The sequence below is a fragment of the Trachypithecus francoisi genome, unplaced genomic scaffold (genome assembly GCF_009764315.1).
Source record: "Trachypithecus francoisi isolate TF-2019V2 unplaced genomic scaffold, Tfra_2.0 Lachesis_group6, whole genome shotgun sequence".
Lineage (NCBI taxonomy): Eukaryota > Metazoa > Chordata > Mammalia > Primates > Cercopithecidae > Trachypithecus > Trachypithecus francoisi.
This window is the reverse complement of record NW_022681471.1, coordinates 121,827,010-121,844,688: the sequence shown is the minus strand read 5'-3', so window position 1 is coordinate 121,844,688 and position 17,679 is coordinate 121,827,010. Positions and strand designations below refer to the sequence as shown.

The 17,679-nt window shown below is 41.5% G+C and overlaps 1 protein-coding gene and 1 pseudogene across 2 annotated transcripts in view; both read left to right on the top strand.

Moving 5' to 3' along the window:
- Positions 1-225: 225 nt before the first annotated feature.
- Positions 226-17,679, top strand: part of EGFL6 (EGF like domain multiple 6) — a 64,221-nt gene continuing 46,767 nt past the window's right edge. Inside the window, exon 1 of one of the 2 annotated variants that reach the window (XM_033201336.1) lies at positions 226-579. In XM_033201336.1, coding sequence (XP_033057227.1) covers positions 506-579 — 74 coding nt within the window. In that variant the 5' untranslated portion in view covers positions 226-505. The remainder of the gene's footprint in view (positions 580-17,679) is intronic. The other variant, XM_033201337.1, reaches the window with a different exon arrangement.
- LOC117077651 lies at positions 5,338-5,996 on the top strand (annotated as a pseudogene).

The following is a 17,679-nucleotide window of genomic DNA, read 5'->3' as shown; positions in this document are numbered from 1 at the left end:
TCTTAGGAACCTGCATCCTTCCATCCTGCTTCGACTTCTCAACTGAATTCTTAAGTCCTGGAGTGCAGGTATCACTGAAATCTGCCCCATGCCTGAAATAGATGGCAGTAGATGGTGACTCTGACAAACATGAAGTGACCTGAATCTGGGGGAAGTTTCTGGGTGAACAGAGCGCGCAGAGGATGCGCGGGTCATGCTGGGGGCGGGTCCCAACCAGATGTGCACGGCCCGCCCCGCCCTCCCTCGCTCACCCGGTCCAGCTTCATCCGCAAAGGAGCGTCGGCCAGGCTTGTCAGGGCGCCCCCAGTCCCTCCCCAGGCCGCGAGCGCGCCTGTCGCGGTGCCCGGCCTCCCCTCCCAGCCCGCAGGGACAGCACGCGGTAACTGTGAGTGGAGCGGAGGACCTGAGGGGCCGAGGAGAGAGGAGGCGGCGGCTCAGCTGCTACGGGGTCCGGTCGGCGTCCTCCCGAGGGGGCGCAGGAGGAGAAGGGAGGACCCGCGCGAGAATGCCTCTGCCCTGGAGCCTTGCGCTCCCGCTGCTGCTCCCCTGGGTGGCAGGTGGTTTCGGGAACGCGGCCAGGTGAGTGTCTGGCGATTGGTTTCCCCCCACCCCCGGCCTGAGCTCCCGCTTTGGGGCCCCACGTCTTTTCAGGCACCCCCGCGTGTATGGGTGTGAGTGTGCACGTGTGCCTGTGCGCGCCGCGACGGGATTTAACCTGGATACCAGGCCTGGAGCGCCCACGGGCTTTCCTCCCTGCTCTCCTGTGGTGGGGCTTTGCACCTAGTTAGCTCCTTTTGCATCAGCTGTGCCCCTCCTGGCTGTTGTAGGAGGAGGGAGGCTCTGCGCGCAGACCCGTGGGTGCGTGCGGGCTTGGTGGTCTGCAGACCTGCTGTAGGGGCAGGTGTGTGAGGGTTGGACCAATATGCGTGTCGGTGGGTGGGTTCTGTATCTGTGTGATTTTGTTTTCCACTCTATTCACAGGACACCAAGTGCTTGTCAGTCGCTAGTTTTGCTGGGGAAGGAGGGAAAGAAACCGAGGACGATAAAGCATTTACTGTTCTTGGGCTGAGCCAGCCGGGCTGCTCTCCTCAACTGCTCTCTGATTAGGGTTGATGAACTGGAAAGGAAGGACGCGGTTGTCAGATGACAACCATTCTCATTCTTGCTATGGCAATGCAGACTCTGAAGCCGTTCCCTACTGCCCTTAAGCTTAGCTGAGACCTGAAACATTTTTTTTCCAGAGATCGGCAAAGACGCTTAGTAAATGCACGCTTAACATGGTGACTGTTGACCTGGCACTGTTCTAAGCACTTCAGGACTATTAACGTATCCAAAGCTCATGACGGCTCTGTGTGTAAGGTACTATTATCATCATCTCCGTGTTGTAGAAGAGAAAAACGAGGCACAGAGAGGTGAAGTAATTTGCTTGAGGAAGCACAGCCAGTAAGAGATGGAGCCAGGGTGCAAACCTAGGTATTCTGGCCCAAAGTCTCTGTTCTTCACCAGGGCACTAGGGCAGACTTCTGGCAACGGAAAGTTTTCTGGTTCTCTGACTGTGATGTCTTGCTTTCTACTTAGGTGTCTGCTAGAATATGGTTTTTCCACCGCAGCATTATTGACCTTTTGGGCTGGGCTGGATAATTATTTGTTGGGGTGGTGTGCTGCCCTGTGCATTGTAGGATATTTAGCAGCACCTGTGGCTTCTACTCACTAGATACTAGTAGCAACCTTGACCCCACCCCCAGCCCCTCTCCCCCCTCCCCCCCCACCACCAAGTTGTGGCAACACAAAAAAGGTTTGGGATATTGCCCAAGGTCCCTGGAGGGCACAGTTGAAATTTTTCAGTGATGATTCCTGGGGAGAGTAGGATAAGAGCTTTGGTTTGGTACAGCCTTCTTGAAGGTTTGCCTATCTTTGTTTGACTTACAGGAAAAAAATATTTCATCAGAGTTAGCCATGGTATTAAGAGATTTTGAAGTTCAAACAGAACAAACCTCAAACCAGGTTCTTAGAATGTATGATCGCAAGTTTCAATTTCCTTTTCATGATAAAAATGTAAGCAGATAAAATTTGCTCATAATCACATTTTCCTTGAATGCTAGAGGTTCTTGCATTGCTAGAAAGCCCGCTTTAAAAAGACCAAATGCTATTTGGAGATGAGATTAATAGTTCTTTAGCAGCCAGCAAACTGACCTCCAGGAGCTTCACTTTCAAAGGACCACCAAATTAAATTAAAAGCCAAAAGCCCCTGGATAAACCAAAGCATATTAAACTGGAGAATCCATGTCAGGATTCTGCAATTCTGCTGTTTTCAAGATGTGAACCATAGTTTCTTTGGACGATTATCAAGTTTATGAGCTGGTGTGTTTATTATTTGCTCAACATGCTTGGAAATGTCAAGTGGTCAGCTCTTTAGGAATGTCCAGGACCCATGTTAATCAGCTCTAGACTCCATATTACGGATAAGACACTGTTACAGAGAACACAAGGCACCCATTGCAGAAAACTGTGTCTACTGCTTATTTCCTGGGGTTTCGCAACTTATAGGAAAAACTGTGACTGCTGTATAGAGATTTCCAGTATAAGCATCAGTTCTTTTTAATTGAAACACTGCACTATGATTTTATAACCTAGAAAATTATGTGCTTCTTAAATGGTACTTAGTGCACAGTAGACAATCAACGCTCATCAAATGAATAAATCATTAGCTGTATGCATGTACCTGCTCTTAAGCTTCAGAATTTGGCTTGCCTTATATTTTTTATGTCCTTTGGGTATTGAAACTATTTAGATACCCTAGACCTGTCCAATACAGCAAAGATGGTAACCAGGAGTCCCAAGTGGCTGTTGAATACCTGAAATATAACCAGTCTAAGTTGAGATGTGCTGTAAAATGTATAAAATACACATCTAATTTTCAAGATGTAGTAGGAAGAAAAAGAATAGGAACTATCTCACTAATCATTTGGTATTGATTAGATGTTGAAATGGTAATGTGGATATACTGCATTAGATAAAATTGTTATTAAAATTAATTGCTTCTGTTTCTTTCACATTTAAAAAATGTGGCTACTAGAAAACTTTAAATGGCATATATGGATATTTATTTCTATTGGACAGTGCTTATCTAGAACATTTATTGATCTGAACTCCATCTTGAGTGTTCTAAGTCCTAACACTGGGATCTTTTTGTCTTGGTTACCTAAGATAAATATATTATTAACTTTGCTATTCTGGAGATTAACATTTGGAGCAACTCCTTACTTACAACATATTTCTGTTTTATATTTTTTCTCTACTGAATTCGAGTAAAAATAATGTGAGAGAGGAGGGAATGACTAGGTTCCTGCTGAGAGGCTTTACTTACAGAGACCACATGCTATGTGGATAATTGATTCTTCTCAAAGCTCTGGTAGCAAAGTGCCACTGTGAAAATTGGCCACAAATTCCATGGCTTAAAACAACAGAAGTTTATTGTGTTACAGTTCTGAAGGCCGGAAGTCTATAATGAATCTTATGTGGCTAAGATTAAGGCATCGGCAGGACTGGTTTCTTCTGGAAGCTCCAGGGTAGGATCCATTTCTTGCTTCTTCCAGCTTCTAGAGGCCGCTAACAGTCCTTAGCTTGTGGTACAATCTCTTTTTCCTTTGTTACCTTGCCTTCTCTCTGATTCTTCCTTGTTTTCCTCCTCCTAAGAAGAACCTTTGTGAGTATATCAGGCCCACTCGGATAATTCAGGATAATCTTCTCGTTGCAAAATCCCTCACTTGATCACATCTGGAAAGTCCCTTTTGATATATAAGATAACATTTACAGGTTTTGAGGATTAGGATGTATACCTCTGTGGGGTGGGGGATGCATTATTCAGCCTTTCACAGGAAGCCTGAGCTGTAAGTCTGTTGTTCTTGTTTCTATGGGCTAGATTTTATCTTTAAACATGATTTTAGTGATTTTTGAATGGTTGGTATATCATTTATTTCTTTATTCTTCAAACCATAATTTGTGAGACTATATCCAAAACTAAAGAGCTGTGTGTTTCTAGGAAATAATAATCATCTAATTACAACTTAAAAATCATTTCTGGGCAGTCTTATTTCAATAGTTAGTTTCACTGGCTTAGGAAGTGTTAAAGTCCTATTTATATGTAATTCATGAGTATAAATCAAGGTTATGTAAACATTACAATGAAAATAAGTATATTACCTAGTCTTCATAAATCAGATTGGCATTCAACAAATATTATTGAGGCCCTAGTGTCAACCATTTTCAATGTTATTTCAATCAATTCTCTCAACAACCCTAAGAAATGGGTATTGTGTTCATTTGATAGAGAAGGGAACAGAGAAACTTGAAGAAATTAGGTGATTTCCCATGAATTACATTCGATTTTGTCTTCTGCTCTAAGACCAGTGTCATCCCACTATTCCAAATTTTTTCCCTCAAAAAAGTGAATACAGAAAAGATGACATTTTTACAAAGGACTTTCTTACAAATGATCATCAGTGATCCTATTTAGCTTGACTCTAGTTCAGCACATTCAAGGGACATGTGTAGAATAAGTGCTTCATCCGCCCAGTATCACCACTTTCCTTTCTAAGTTTACATTTTCTCAGAAGCAGACTCTGTGTGTAGTTTATTTGAGAGGTGACCCCAGGAAGTTCTGGTAGAGAAGTGGAGAAGTGGGACAGAGAAGGGAAAGAAGTGTTGTAAAAATAAGTCACCACTCTGAGTCAATCCTGCTGGGGAATTCTAGGAGATAGTAGAACACGAGATCCTAGTTATCCCTCTTGAAGACAAGGGAGCCGGGGTGTTTGTAATCCCAACAGTCATTGGTTGAGGGCTTCTGGGGAAGGGGGTTCTGCCCTTTCAGGCTTCTGTGCACACAGGAAGAGCTGGCTGCGGCCAAGACAAAAAGTTCTCAGGAATCAGGAAATGAGGCTGGTCAGGTTCCACAATGCACCAACAACTATTTGCCACTGACCCAATAAAACAGGGAACTACCACCGATGAACTTGTGCTCCTGGTGACAAATTTCAGGACAAAAACTCCTCTGAGGACAGTGGGGGCAGGACATGCAGGTGTCCTGAGGTGATGTGGACTGAATTGTGTACTCCCTCAAGATTCGTATGTGAAGCCCTAACCCCAGTACCTCAGAATGTAATTACATTTGGAGATAAGGTCTTTAAAAGAGCAGTTAAATTAAAATGAGTTCATTATGGTGGGTCCTTATCCAATATGACTGCTGTCATAAAAAGAGGAGATTAGGGCCTTTCTCCCTCCCCAGCCATCTTGGTGGATGCTCTTGGCTGGGGGCCCTCCCACATCTAAGACAGGAAGATGGTGGCTGCAAAAAAGATTTTAAAAAATCACTGGAGTCAATCAACTGTAGGCTCCAACTCATTATGAAAAGTGAAAAGTATGGCTGGGCATGGTGGCTCACGCCTGTAATCCCAGCACTTCGGGAGGCCGAGGCGGGCAGATCACGAGGTCAGCTGGCTAACATGGTGAAACCCTGTCTCTACTAAAAAATGCAAAAAATTAGCTGGGCTTTTGCAGGTGCGTGTAGTCCCAGCTACTTGGGAGGCTGAGCAGGAGAATGACGTGAACCCGGGAGGCAGAGCTTGCAGTGAGCCAAGATTGTGCCACTGCACTCCAGCCTGGGTGACAGAGCGAGACTCCGTCTCAAGAAAAAAAAAAAAAAAAAAAGGGTGAGAAATACATGCTGGAGTAGCTGGAGTACAAGAAGACTCTGAAGATGATCAGACAAGGCAAAGTGAAACTGGTCATCCTTGCCAACAATTGTGCAGCTTCAAGGAAATCTGAAATAGCATTATTACAGCATATTGGCCAAAACTGGTGTCCATCACTACAGTGGCAATAATAATAAATTGTGCACAGCATGCAGAAAATACCACAGATTCTGCACACTAGGTATCATTTACCCAGATGACTCTGATATCATTAGAAGCATGCCATAACAGACTGGTAAAAGGTAAACCATACAAAATTGTTCTTTAATAAAACTTGCCAAAGCGTATTTAAAAAAACCAAACAGGCTGGGCATGGTGGCTCATGCCTGTAATCCCAGCACTTTGGGAGACTGAGGCAGGCAGATCACCTGAGGTTGGGAGTTCGAGACCAGCCTGACCAACATGGAGAAATTCCGTCTCTACTAAAAACACAAAATTAGCCAGGCGTGGTGGCTCATGCCTGTAATCCCAGCTACTCGGGAGGTTGAGGCAGGAGAATCACTTGAATCCGGGAGGCAGAGATTGTGGTGAGTCGAGAACATGTCATTCCACTCTAGCCTAGGCAACAAGAGCGAAATTCTGTCTCAAAAAACAAACCAAAAAGAGGAGATTAGGACACAGACACACACGGAGGAAAGACTGTGTATGGACACAAAAGAAGACAGCCATCTACAAGCCAAGGACAGAGGCTTTGGGGGAAACCAACCCTACCAACACCTTGATCTTGGCCTTCCAGCCTCCAGAACTGTGAGAGAATAAATGTGTGCTGTTTAAGCCACCCAGTCTGTGGTACTTTGTTATGGCAGCACTAGCAAACTAATAACGTAAGGTACATTCAGAAAAGATAGAAACCGCATGGGATCAAAGAACAAAAGTCCACCTGATCTTTATTTTCAGTTGAATGAAAACTGAAAACTGGCCTCACAAGCTATTTGACATTGGGGGTTTTAAGCAGGAAATGTCAGAATATGGATAATAGGCCTGTAGCAGCCAACTAGCATGGCAACATTGCTTTTTGATTCTTCAGAATTGGCTGTAAGTGATAGAAAACTCAAATAATCTTGGCTTAAGCAAGATAGACATGGGTTTCTCTTTCACAAAGGTGTGGGTAGTTGAGCTGATATAGCTGACTCTCCATGGAGTCAGGGACCCAGATGCTGCCATTTTATGGGTCCATCAGAAGGCCCTCCCCTTGTGGCCTAAGATGGCTTCTTGAGCTTCAGCAAATATGTCCAAATTTCAGCCGTGTTGGGCCGTTCTTGCATTGCTATAAAGAAATACCTGAGACTGGGTAATTTATAAAGTAAAAGAGGTTTAATTGGCTCACTGTTCTGCAGGATTTACAGGAAGCATAGTGGCTTCTGCCTCTGGTGAGGCCTCAGGAAGCTTCCAATCATGGCGAAAAGTGAAGGGGGAGCAGGTGTCTCAGATGGCAAAAGCAGGAGCAAGGGCGGGGGAAGGTGCCACACACTCATACACTTTAAAACAACCAGATCTCATGAGAACTCACTACCATGAGGACACCACCAAGGGGATGGTGCTAAACCATTCATGAGAAATCCACCCTCATGATCCAGTCACCTCCTGCTGGGCCCCACCTCCAACTTTGGGGATTACATTTAAACCTGAGATTTGAGAGACAAATATCACATCTATATCACCAGCCAATAAGAGGAAATAAATGAAGAACATCATACTCCCTTCACAGCCACATCCTGGAAGTGTTGCATATGGCACTTCTGTTTATGTCCCATTGGCCAGAACTTAGTTCCATGGCCACATATTATTGAAGTGAAGGCTGGGAAATGTAGCCTATATTCTGAGTGGCTATGTAATGGGGGTCTTATTACTAAGAAAGAAGGGGAGAACAGAGATTGAGGTCCCACAGGCAATGTTGACCATGTGTAAATTACAGATCACATCTCCAATTATATAGATGAGTAAACTGAATTTCAAAAGAATAGATTGTTAAATGATTTGCCCAGAATCTCACATTGAACAAGTGACAGATTAAAAAGTCATGGTGTTTCCCACAGGTGATTAAGTCACTTTTCATGAAATGTTTTATCCAGAGAGATCAGTAGTACTTCTAGTTTTATCAGTTAACTTGCTGGGTCCCAGTGGTAAGTTTTAATAACTGACCTGTTTTCAATGTGAAGGTCTTGTTTGTGAAAAAAAATTATTGAAAGTGTTAAAATTAATTCAGTTTAATGCAACATTAACTGAACAGTTGATGTGCCCAAACATTCTTCTGAATGCCAGAGATTCATATCTACTGCCTCCCTCACCAGACAACTTCATAGGGCCATCAAAATGTCTTTCTTTCCTTTTTGGCCAGGGATGCCAGGGAAGAAGGATATAAGTCCAGGTTCTAGTCCAGTGCCTGGCACATAGTTGGTGTTGAATTAAAAGTTAGGTAAATCAATAAGTGACCAAGGAAGGGGGATGGAAAGGCAAATAGTGTTATTTATATATAAAGAATAAGTGTATATGTATATACACACACACACACAGAGTATAGCATTTCAAAGAATGAATATATGTTTATATGCATATGTATAAACATATAAAACTATAAGTTTATATAGGGCATATATATATATATATATGTAAAAACATATAAAACATTCCACAGAATACAGATAAGAGAGAAACTGAGTCCACATGAGAGAATCAGGGAAAACTGAATACAGTGGATGACACTTATGGAGCAAATGTGAGCCCACCTGATATAAAATGGGCATAGAAAGCAAACATTCCAATGCTTAATTCCTAGTAGGTATTGCATAAGAGTAAATGAATGGATGCATAGACACATACCTGCAAAAAGAATGCATAAGGAGGGCATCAGCCCAAGATACAGAAAATGGACTGGCCAGAATCTTAGACCATAAGCCCAGTGGCTGCCAAGAGGCAAAGAAGGCAAGCTGGAACCAGGCTGTGAGGAGCCCAGTACACTGAGCCAAGGAGTTTGGACTTGGTTCTGAGAGCAATAGCAAGCAAACAGGCCATTGCAGGCTCTGTGTTCTTTAAAGGTGACACGATCGTGACTAATTCATGCACAGAATTATGACACAATTGCACAGAATTATTAAGCTAATGAGTTATAGTTTAGTTTAATTGGCAGCATTTTTCTTTTCTAATGTACATAATAATAGTATGCTTATAATCCATGATATCTCAGATTTAATGAATATAAGTACAAAATTAAAATACCAAAGCAACAAACACCAACAAAGTTCATCACCTTGTTCTTCAGCATACTCTTTGCTTGGTTTCTGGATACCACATTTATTAGTTATCTATTGCTACGCAACAGAATACTTCAAAATTTAGTGGCTTAAAGCAACATTTATTATTTCACACATTTTCTATGATTCAGGAATTCAGGAGCAGCTTAGCTAGATGGGGCTTGGGGGTTTTTTTAGACATTTTTTAGAGCAGTTTTAGATTCATAGCAAAAGGGCTTGGAGTTTTTAATTCTTATTTTAGGTTCAGGGGTACCTGTGCAGGTTTGTTATATAGATAAATTCATGTCATGGGGGGTTGTTTTACAGATTATTTTGTGACCCAGGTACTAACCCTAGTATCCAATAGGTATTTTTTTCTGATCCTCTCCCTCCTCCTACCCTCCACTCTCAAATAGACCCTGGTGTCTGTTGTTCCCCTCTTTGTGCCCATTGATTCTCATTATTTAGCTCCCACTTATAAGTGAGAACATGCGGTATTTGGTTTTCTGTTCCTGCATGAGTTTGCTAAGTATAATGGCCTCCAGCTCCACCCATGTTCTTGCAAAGGACATGATCTCATTCTTTTTTATGGCTGCATAGTATTCCATGGTGAATATGTACCATAGTTTCTCTATCCAGTCTATGACTGATGGGCATTTAGGTTGATTCCATGTCTTTGCTATTGTGAATAGTGCTGCAATGAACATTGTGTGCATATGTCTTTATGGTACAATGATTATATTCCTTTGGGTATATACCCAGAAATGGGATTGCTGGGTCAAATAGTCATTCTGTTTTTAGTTCTTTGAGGAATCGCCACACTGCTTGGGCTTGGAGTTTTTCACAAGGTTGCAATCAAGTTGTTGATCAATGCTATAGTCATCTGACATCTTGACTCTGGCTGGAGGATCTGCTCCCAAGATGGTGTACTCACATGGCTGTTGCCAGGAGGCCTCAGCTTCTCTCTATGTGGACCTCTCCATAGGGCTGTTTGAATGTTCTCACAACTGTTAGCTGACTTCCCCCATAGTGACTAATCCAAGAGAGAGAACAAGGAGGAAGCTACAATGCCTTCTGTGTCCTAATTTCGGAAGTTACCCCGATCACTCCCACAGTATTCTTTGTTAGATGTCAGTCACTAAGTACAACCCCACATAAAAGGAGGGGAATTAAACTTCACCTTTTGAAAGGATAAGTATCAGATAATTTATGGACATATTTTAAAATCATCACAGCATACAACACATTCTGGTTTGCCTTTGCCCGCACTGGGTACTCTTCCGTTCTTCAACAGGATTTAAAGTGCTGTATTTCCACAGAGATTAATCTCTGACCCTATTTTCTTTCTTATTTATACCCTCCAGGTTATCTTCCCAGTCCTAGCACTTTCAATGCCATCTATATATATATATTCACATCTTCAAAATGTGAATCTCAAGCCCCAGCCTCTTTCTGCTGCATTCTTGACCTATTCATTGAGATGTCTCACTGAGCCTAAGACATCCAAAACTGAACTCTTGATCATCATTCAGAACTTGCTTCCCTCCACTTCACTCTTTCTCCCCACCCCAGAACAAATAGCATCCAAACTTGCTCAAGCCAAAAACTGGGGTATTATTGCTGACAGGTGGGGCTCTTCCTCCCCACTTGTATTATATCTGCTACTAAGTCCTGTTACAAACCATGTCTCAAATCCATCTCCTTCTGTCCCCACTCTCTGCCCCTGCCTACCATCATCCAGCTACACCACCATTATCTCTCACCTGAACCACCACAATAGCTTCCTTTTACTTTTTCTTTTGCTCCCTCTAGTCCATGCTCCAAAGTGTTCCTCTTAACATTTAAATTAGACCATGTCAGCCCTCTTCTTAAAACTTTTCAGTGACTGCACCAGATTAAGACTAAAATTCGTTCTACTTAAAATGACATAAATGGCTCTGCTTGATCTAGACTTTGACTACTTTTCTAACTCCATCTTCCATCTTATATCATTCTCCCCCATGCTTACTATGAATGAATGAATGAGATGGAGAATAAATGTAGCTGTCTTGATAACACTTGCCTTATTGACTGCCTTCCCTTCCTAGTCTCACTTCCCCACTCCTTTATCAGCATTTCCTTCACCTTCTAAGTAAACCACTTCCATGCAAATTCTTGTCTCATGGTCTGCTTCGGGGGTAGCCAAAACCAAGACACTCCCCATCCCCAATCTCCATATAACTCCTGAGCTTAGAAGATAAATGAGTGAAATAGAGGAAGCAATGGAAAGTTCCAACTTTTGCCTGAAGTTTACTACTATCCCTACCAGTCATGGCATTAGAAATTTGAAGACACATCAACACACACTAGTATAGAAGAGCTTTATAACCCAGGCAAGTTTTTTACTGGACACATAAGCCCCTACACATCTGGGAAAGTGAGATGTCTTGGGGTATCCCTGGGCCCACTGGACTTGTACTCTGTTTCTTGAAGGTAGATGAGAACCCAGACTTAATTTTAACTGGCTAGGTACAATGAACTTGCCATACTGGGAGCTATGATAAAAACAAAACAAAAATCAAAACCACCACCAATAAAAATCTTCATGGCTGGACCTTGTCATCCCTATTTAGAAAATCTTTTATTACATTTGTGTGGCAATATTTAAATGTATTTTAAACATCAGCAAAAGAAGTTTAATTTCTCAATTTGTCTTGGAGAATATCATGAAGTTTCCTGGAACCTGACCATAAACAAACATACTAAGAATTCTGGCATAGTGTATTTTTGCAGAAAATAAGGAATCCTGTGAAGAAATACTACACTACTTACACAATCCCTGGAATGGTTTTAAATTAACTTCAGCTGTGGAGATGGTGATTTTCTGATTAATTTGATCAATGTAGACAGCAAGCTGTGTAATGCATTAAAGAAACTGGGCAATTCAGCATTTAGCTCAGACTCCCACAGCTCAGGGCTTCTACTCCACAGAGACTTCTTCACCTATATTAGCATTTCCCTGTCTCAAGACTCAGTTCCCTGAGCCTCATGTGTGCAAAATATTGTTTAGAAGAGACAGAGAGAGAGAGAGAGAGAGTGAGTGAGAGAGAAGCTGGCCAGTCCATCTAGACCTTCCAAGGTGGCAGAGGATGTTGATGGATTAGTACAGTCCAAAATTAGATTTTTTTTTTTTTTTTTTGAGATAGAGTCTTGCTCTGTCTCCCAGGCTGGAGTGCAGTGGTGTGATCTCGGCTCACTACAAGCTCCACCTCCCGGGTTCACGCCATTCTCCTGCCTCAGCCTCCCAAGTAGCTGGGACTACAGGCGCCTGCCAGCACGCCTGGCTAATTTTTTGTATTTTTAGTAGAGATGGGGTTTCACCATGTTAGGCAGGATGGTCTCGATCTCCTGACCTCGTCATCCACCTGCCTTGGCCTCCCAAAGTGCTGGGATTACAGGTGTGAACCACTACACCTGGCTAAGTTGATTCTTAAACAATTACTTCCATTTTTTAACAAATGAGACTGATAGATTTGATGGCAAATCTCCTATATCTTTCAACAGAACTATAATACTAAGATGCTTTTGTGACTGGGAAAGGAATTCCTTACAGTGGATAAGAAATCTTAATTTATTAACAAAGTTAATAAAGTTTTGATGGCCCAAGTGTTAGTCATTAACATTTGGGGGCGATTTATAAGTGACACTTTACACAACATCAGAAACAATGATTTGGGAGAAATTAATACACCTCAGATTTCTCAGTTTCACCTTTTCACCTGAAAGCAGGCGTGTGAAATAAAGATTGAGAAAAATGAGGATTTCTCTGGAGAGTTGTGGTAATGTATAAACAGTATATGAATTTTATCTTTTGGTAACTTTCTCCTGTTAGTTAATCCTGGGCAGTATTCTTTGCAATCCCAAGTAATTTACTTTGGTACATATGAAGTAGGTTTGACCACCTGTACCAAGCACTCTCGGCTGGTTTCTGATTAGGCTTTTTAAAAATATCAGATTTCAACTAATTTCAATTTGGTTTTGTGTGATTTCACATCTAACTGTTTCAGAAATCTTGTTCAAGCTTAGTGAGCTCATCCTACTTCTAAGGAGGCTGTTTTGTGTATTACAAAATTTTTGATATTTCCAACTGCTTAAAATCCACCTGTCACTGTCTGGAGCCTGCAGGAGGGACACAGGCCTTTTTCTTTTGCCCCCTGCTGTTTCCCTGCTCCTTCTTCATCCCACCATTCCCCTGCTGCTCTTCTCACTCCTCTGCTTCTAACACACCACCACGATCTACACTCAAATTTTGAGGCCACCAACTCCTCATGTTCTTAATGGTGCTGTCCTTGGCACAGGCTATTTTTTCTGCCTGGAAAACCTTCCCCACCACACAGCCTCTTCCCACTTCTCCAAGCTAAGTTCCATTCATATTGAGCCCCATTTCCTCCAGAACACCACTCACCCACCCATCCCAATGTACTAACTTCCATATCTCCCCCTAGCTCCTGAGAACTTGCCCCTTTAGTAGGGTCATATGTTGGAGTATAATGGGGCTTCTCTCATATACCTTCTATAGTCTCAGTGCCTAGTACAGTGCCTGATGTGTGTAGTTACTTAATAAATTTTGGGTAGACAAATGGATAAATGAGTAGGTGAATAGTTTGGTGAAGTGTGTTCCCCTCTGACTTCTAATACCAATGAAATCCTCAGTTTTTCTTGGCCTTAGTTTCTTCATGCACAAAATGATAGGTTGGAACCAGATGATGTCCAAGGTAACTTTCTTTAAGGTGAAATTCTATGATAATCTCCCCTTACAGTGAAAATTTATTCCTACAAACATAAAAAAGGAAAGTCACATGGAACCTGTGGCAGCTATGAGGATGCACCTCGCAGACATCCACTGCAGAGAGCATAATTGACCCAGGGTCCCAACTACTCTACTCTTGGAAATCCAGCACCACTTTTAAGTGAGGCTGCAACTCCCACAGGCTGCTCCCACCAATGACTGAGCATGGCAGGGATACTAAGGCAGGTCCTTCTGTGGGAAACATGGCTCTCCTCTGAAGGTCAACACATCTGATGATATTAATCCTACTACTACTAATAATAAAAGCAATCAATTAGGGAGCATTTACTGTGTTAGTCACCATTCAAAGCCCTTTTCATATATTTAATGATTTCATTATCACGAATACCCTTAAGGTGAATACTGTTGTTTTCCCTGTTTTAGAAAAGAGATAGCTAATGCATAGAAAGAGAAAGTAACTCGCTGAAGGTCAGAGTTAACATATAGTAGAGCCAGAATTCAAATCCAGGAAGGAGACCATAGTCCTGACCAACATGTTATGCAGCCTCTCAACATTCAGAGTTGATCTCACTCTTTTACTAGAAAAACTCTCCTCGTTTGGCTTTCCTGACAATGTACTAACCTGGTGTTCCTCTGAGCATTGCCTGGGCCTCTTTCTGGACCTTCCTGCTCTTTGGTCCATCTCTTACATGCTGGTGTCCTTGGGACTGTGCCCTAAGCCTCCTTCTTTTCTTACACTGTATCCACTTCTGTAGAATCAGTTACCATCTACCTGCAGATGATTCCCAAATATAGTTCTGCTTCCTGAACTCTTCACCCAAATATCCAACATCCTACTCAACATCTCTTCTAGGTTGTCCGTCTAATGAGTACTCAAAATCAGCATGTGCCAAAGAGAATTCATCATCTATCCTATTCCCGAACATGTTCCTCCACCCATATTCCTCATTCCAGAAATACAGTCTACTCGATGGTGCATCCCTCTGACACTCTATATCCAATCGACTAGGATATAAGCTCCACAAGGACAGAAATCTTATTTCCCTTTTGTTTGCTGATGAACTTCTGGAAACTAGCCCAGTGTCTGATACATTATAGGCACTCAATAAATACTTGTTGAATGAATGAATTGACTCTAATCCATTACCAAATCTTTCGTTCCCACTTTGATGCCATTCATTTCTCCTTACCTCCACTGCTACTGCTGCAGTCCAAGCAACCAGAATCTGTCTTCTGAGCCAACTGGTATCTTTTCTTCCGTTCTGTCTCCCTCCAGTCTATCTTCCAGACTGCTTTCGTGGTAATGTTTTTCAAAAGAAAAACCTTATCAAATAACATTCCTACTTAAAACCCTTCAATGCTGTTCTCTTGCCATTGAGATGTAAAACCCAAAGCCCTAACTTGATTCACAAGACCCTCTGTGATGTAGCCTCTGCCCACCTCTTGGGGCTCATCTCTCACAAGCTTACTCCTCCCTGCCTTTATTCTAATCCTCTGGTCATCTACTCATTCCTCAAGCACAAGCATGCTGTCTTTTACCTCTTAGTCTGCACTCATTCTATTCCCTTTGCCTGTAATATTCTTTCACTTTATGTGGTTGAACCCTGTTTGTCTTAAGTCTAATTTAAAGTTTGCACCTTCAAAGGGAACATCTGGGACCCCTTAGACTGGATTATGTTTCTTTGATTTAAGCTTCTGTAATAGACTGAATATATTGAGTCTATTACCTCTGTTACCCTGAACCCCTTGTCTAAAAGCTCATGAGTAGGGGACCCTCTATGCCAGGATTATAAGTGAATCCTCAGCACCTAGCACTATACTCCATACATATTAATGCCCTATTGAGGATTATACTGATTTTTTTTTTGGCATCAGGAAATAGGTAAGGTCCTTCCTGTTGTGACTGGGGAGCATATTGCTTGCAAACCTGCAGTCAAGAAGTTGACAGATCATCTCTAAGATTTTGTTGCTACATTGAATTCTAATTAAATGAACCCCACATTTCTTATAAAAATATGAAATTAAAATTCCAAAGGCAGAATTTCCCCCTATACAGCTTTTCTTTCGTCATGTTTTCTTTTGAAATCCAACTCAAATGTCACCTACCCTGTGACATTTTCCTCCTCTTTCCCAGGCAAGGTTAGTTCCTCTCTCCATTCTGCTCCCCCAGGCATCAGCTTCATGTTGTTAAAGGAAGAGGTAAAAGCAAATTGTAGTGCTTTGTCAAGGTTTGTCAGAGATGTGTATGGTTAAGAAATGGACTTACTGTGTATCTATGTGGAAGGGTTTTTTTTACCAAGGTATGGGGACAGTTGTTTTTATCGACAAATTTCAATCTTGTGTTCAAATCTTAAAAACATCAAAACAAATAACCCAGTTAAAAAATGGACAAAGGACCTGAATAGACATTTATCCAAAGAAGATATATAAATGGTCTATAAACACATGAAAGACACTTAATATCATTAGCCATCAGGGAAATGCACATCAAAACAAGATGCTACTTCTCAAGCATTAGGATGACTAGAATTTTTAAAAATGAACAATAACAAGTGCTGGTGAGGATGTGGAGAAATTGGAACTCTCATATATTGCTGGTGGGAGTAAAATGATGTAGCCATGTTGGAAAATGGTCAGGCAGTTCTTCAGAAAGTTAAACATACAACTATCACGTGTCTTAGTTCAGGCTGCTATAACAAATTACCAGAGGTTGGGTGGCTTATAAACAATAGAAATGTATTTCTCACAGTTCTGAAGGCTGGAATTCCAAGACCAGGGTGTCAGCATGGTCAGGTTCTGGTGAGGGCACTCTTTTGGGTTGCAGGCTGCCAACTTCTCAAGCTCTCTAGCCTTTTCTTATTAGCATACTAATCCCATTCATAAAGGCTCCACCCCCATGACCTAATTACCTCCCAAAGACCCCACCACCAAATACCATCACATTGGGATTAGGGTTTCAATATATGAATTTTGGAGGACACAAACATTCTGTCCATTGCACCATATGGCCCAACGATTCCACTCCTGGGTATACACTCAAGAGAAATTAAAACATATGTCCACACAAAAACTTGTGCACCCATGTTCATAGCAACATTATTCATGATGACCAAAAGGTAGAAACAACTTAAATGTCTATTATCTGATGAGTGGATAAATAAAATGTAGTATATTCATATTATGGAATCTTATTCGGCAATAAAAAGAAATACAGTACTGTTACAAGCTACCACATGGATCAAACTTGAAAACATGCTAAGTTAAACAAGCCAGATGCAGAAGGCTACATATTATGTGATTCCATTTACATGAAATATCCGGAATAGGCAAATCCAGAGACAAAAAGCAGATTTGTGGTTGCCAGGGGATGAAGGGAGGAGTTAGTTAAGATTAACTGATCATAGGTATAGGGTTTATTTTGGGGTGATGGAAATATTCTGGCACTAAACAGAAGTGATGAGTGCATAACATAGTGAAAATACTAAAAACCACTGAAGTGTATAGTTTAAGATGGTGAATTTTACGTTATATAAATTATATCTCAATTTTTAAAATACTAAAATAAAAAAATATTAAGGGTATCACTGTATTTGGACTGGCACTTATTTTTTTTTCTTGTAACAGCATATTGTATACCTTTTTTTTCCTTTTTTTAAATTATACTTTAAGTTCTAGGGTACATGTGCACAACGTGCAGGTTTGTTACATATGTATACATGTGGACTGGAACTTATTTACTCAGCATACTTTATGGTAGTCACCCATAATTTCTTCTTTTTACTGATACAAAATAATTTATACATTTATGGGGTACTTGTGAGTGTTACATGCATAGACTATATCATGATCCAGTTGTGGTATTTGGGGTATCCATCAAATACTCAATTACCTTGAGTATTTACCATTTCTA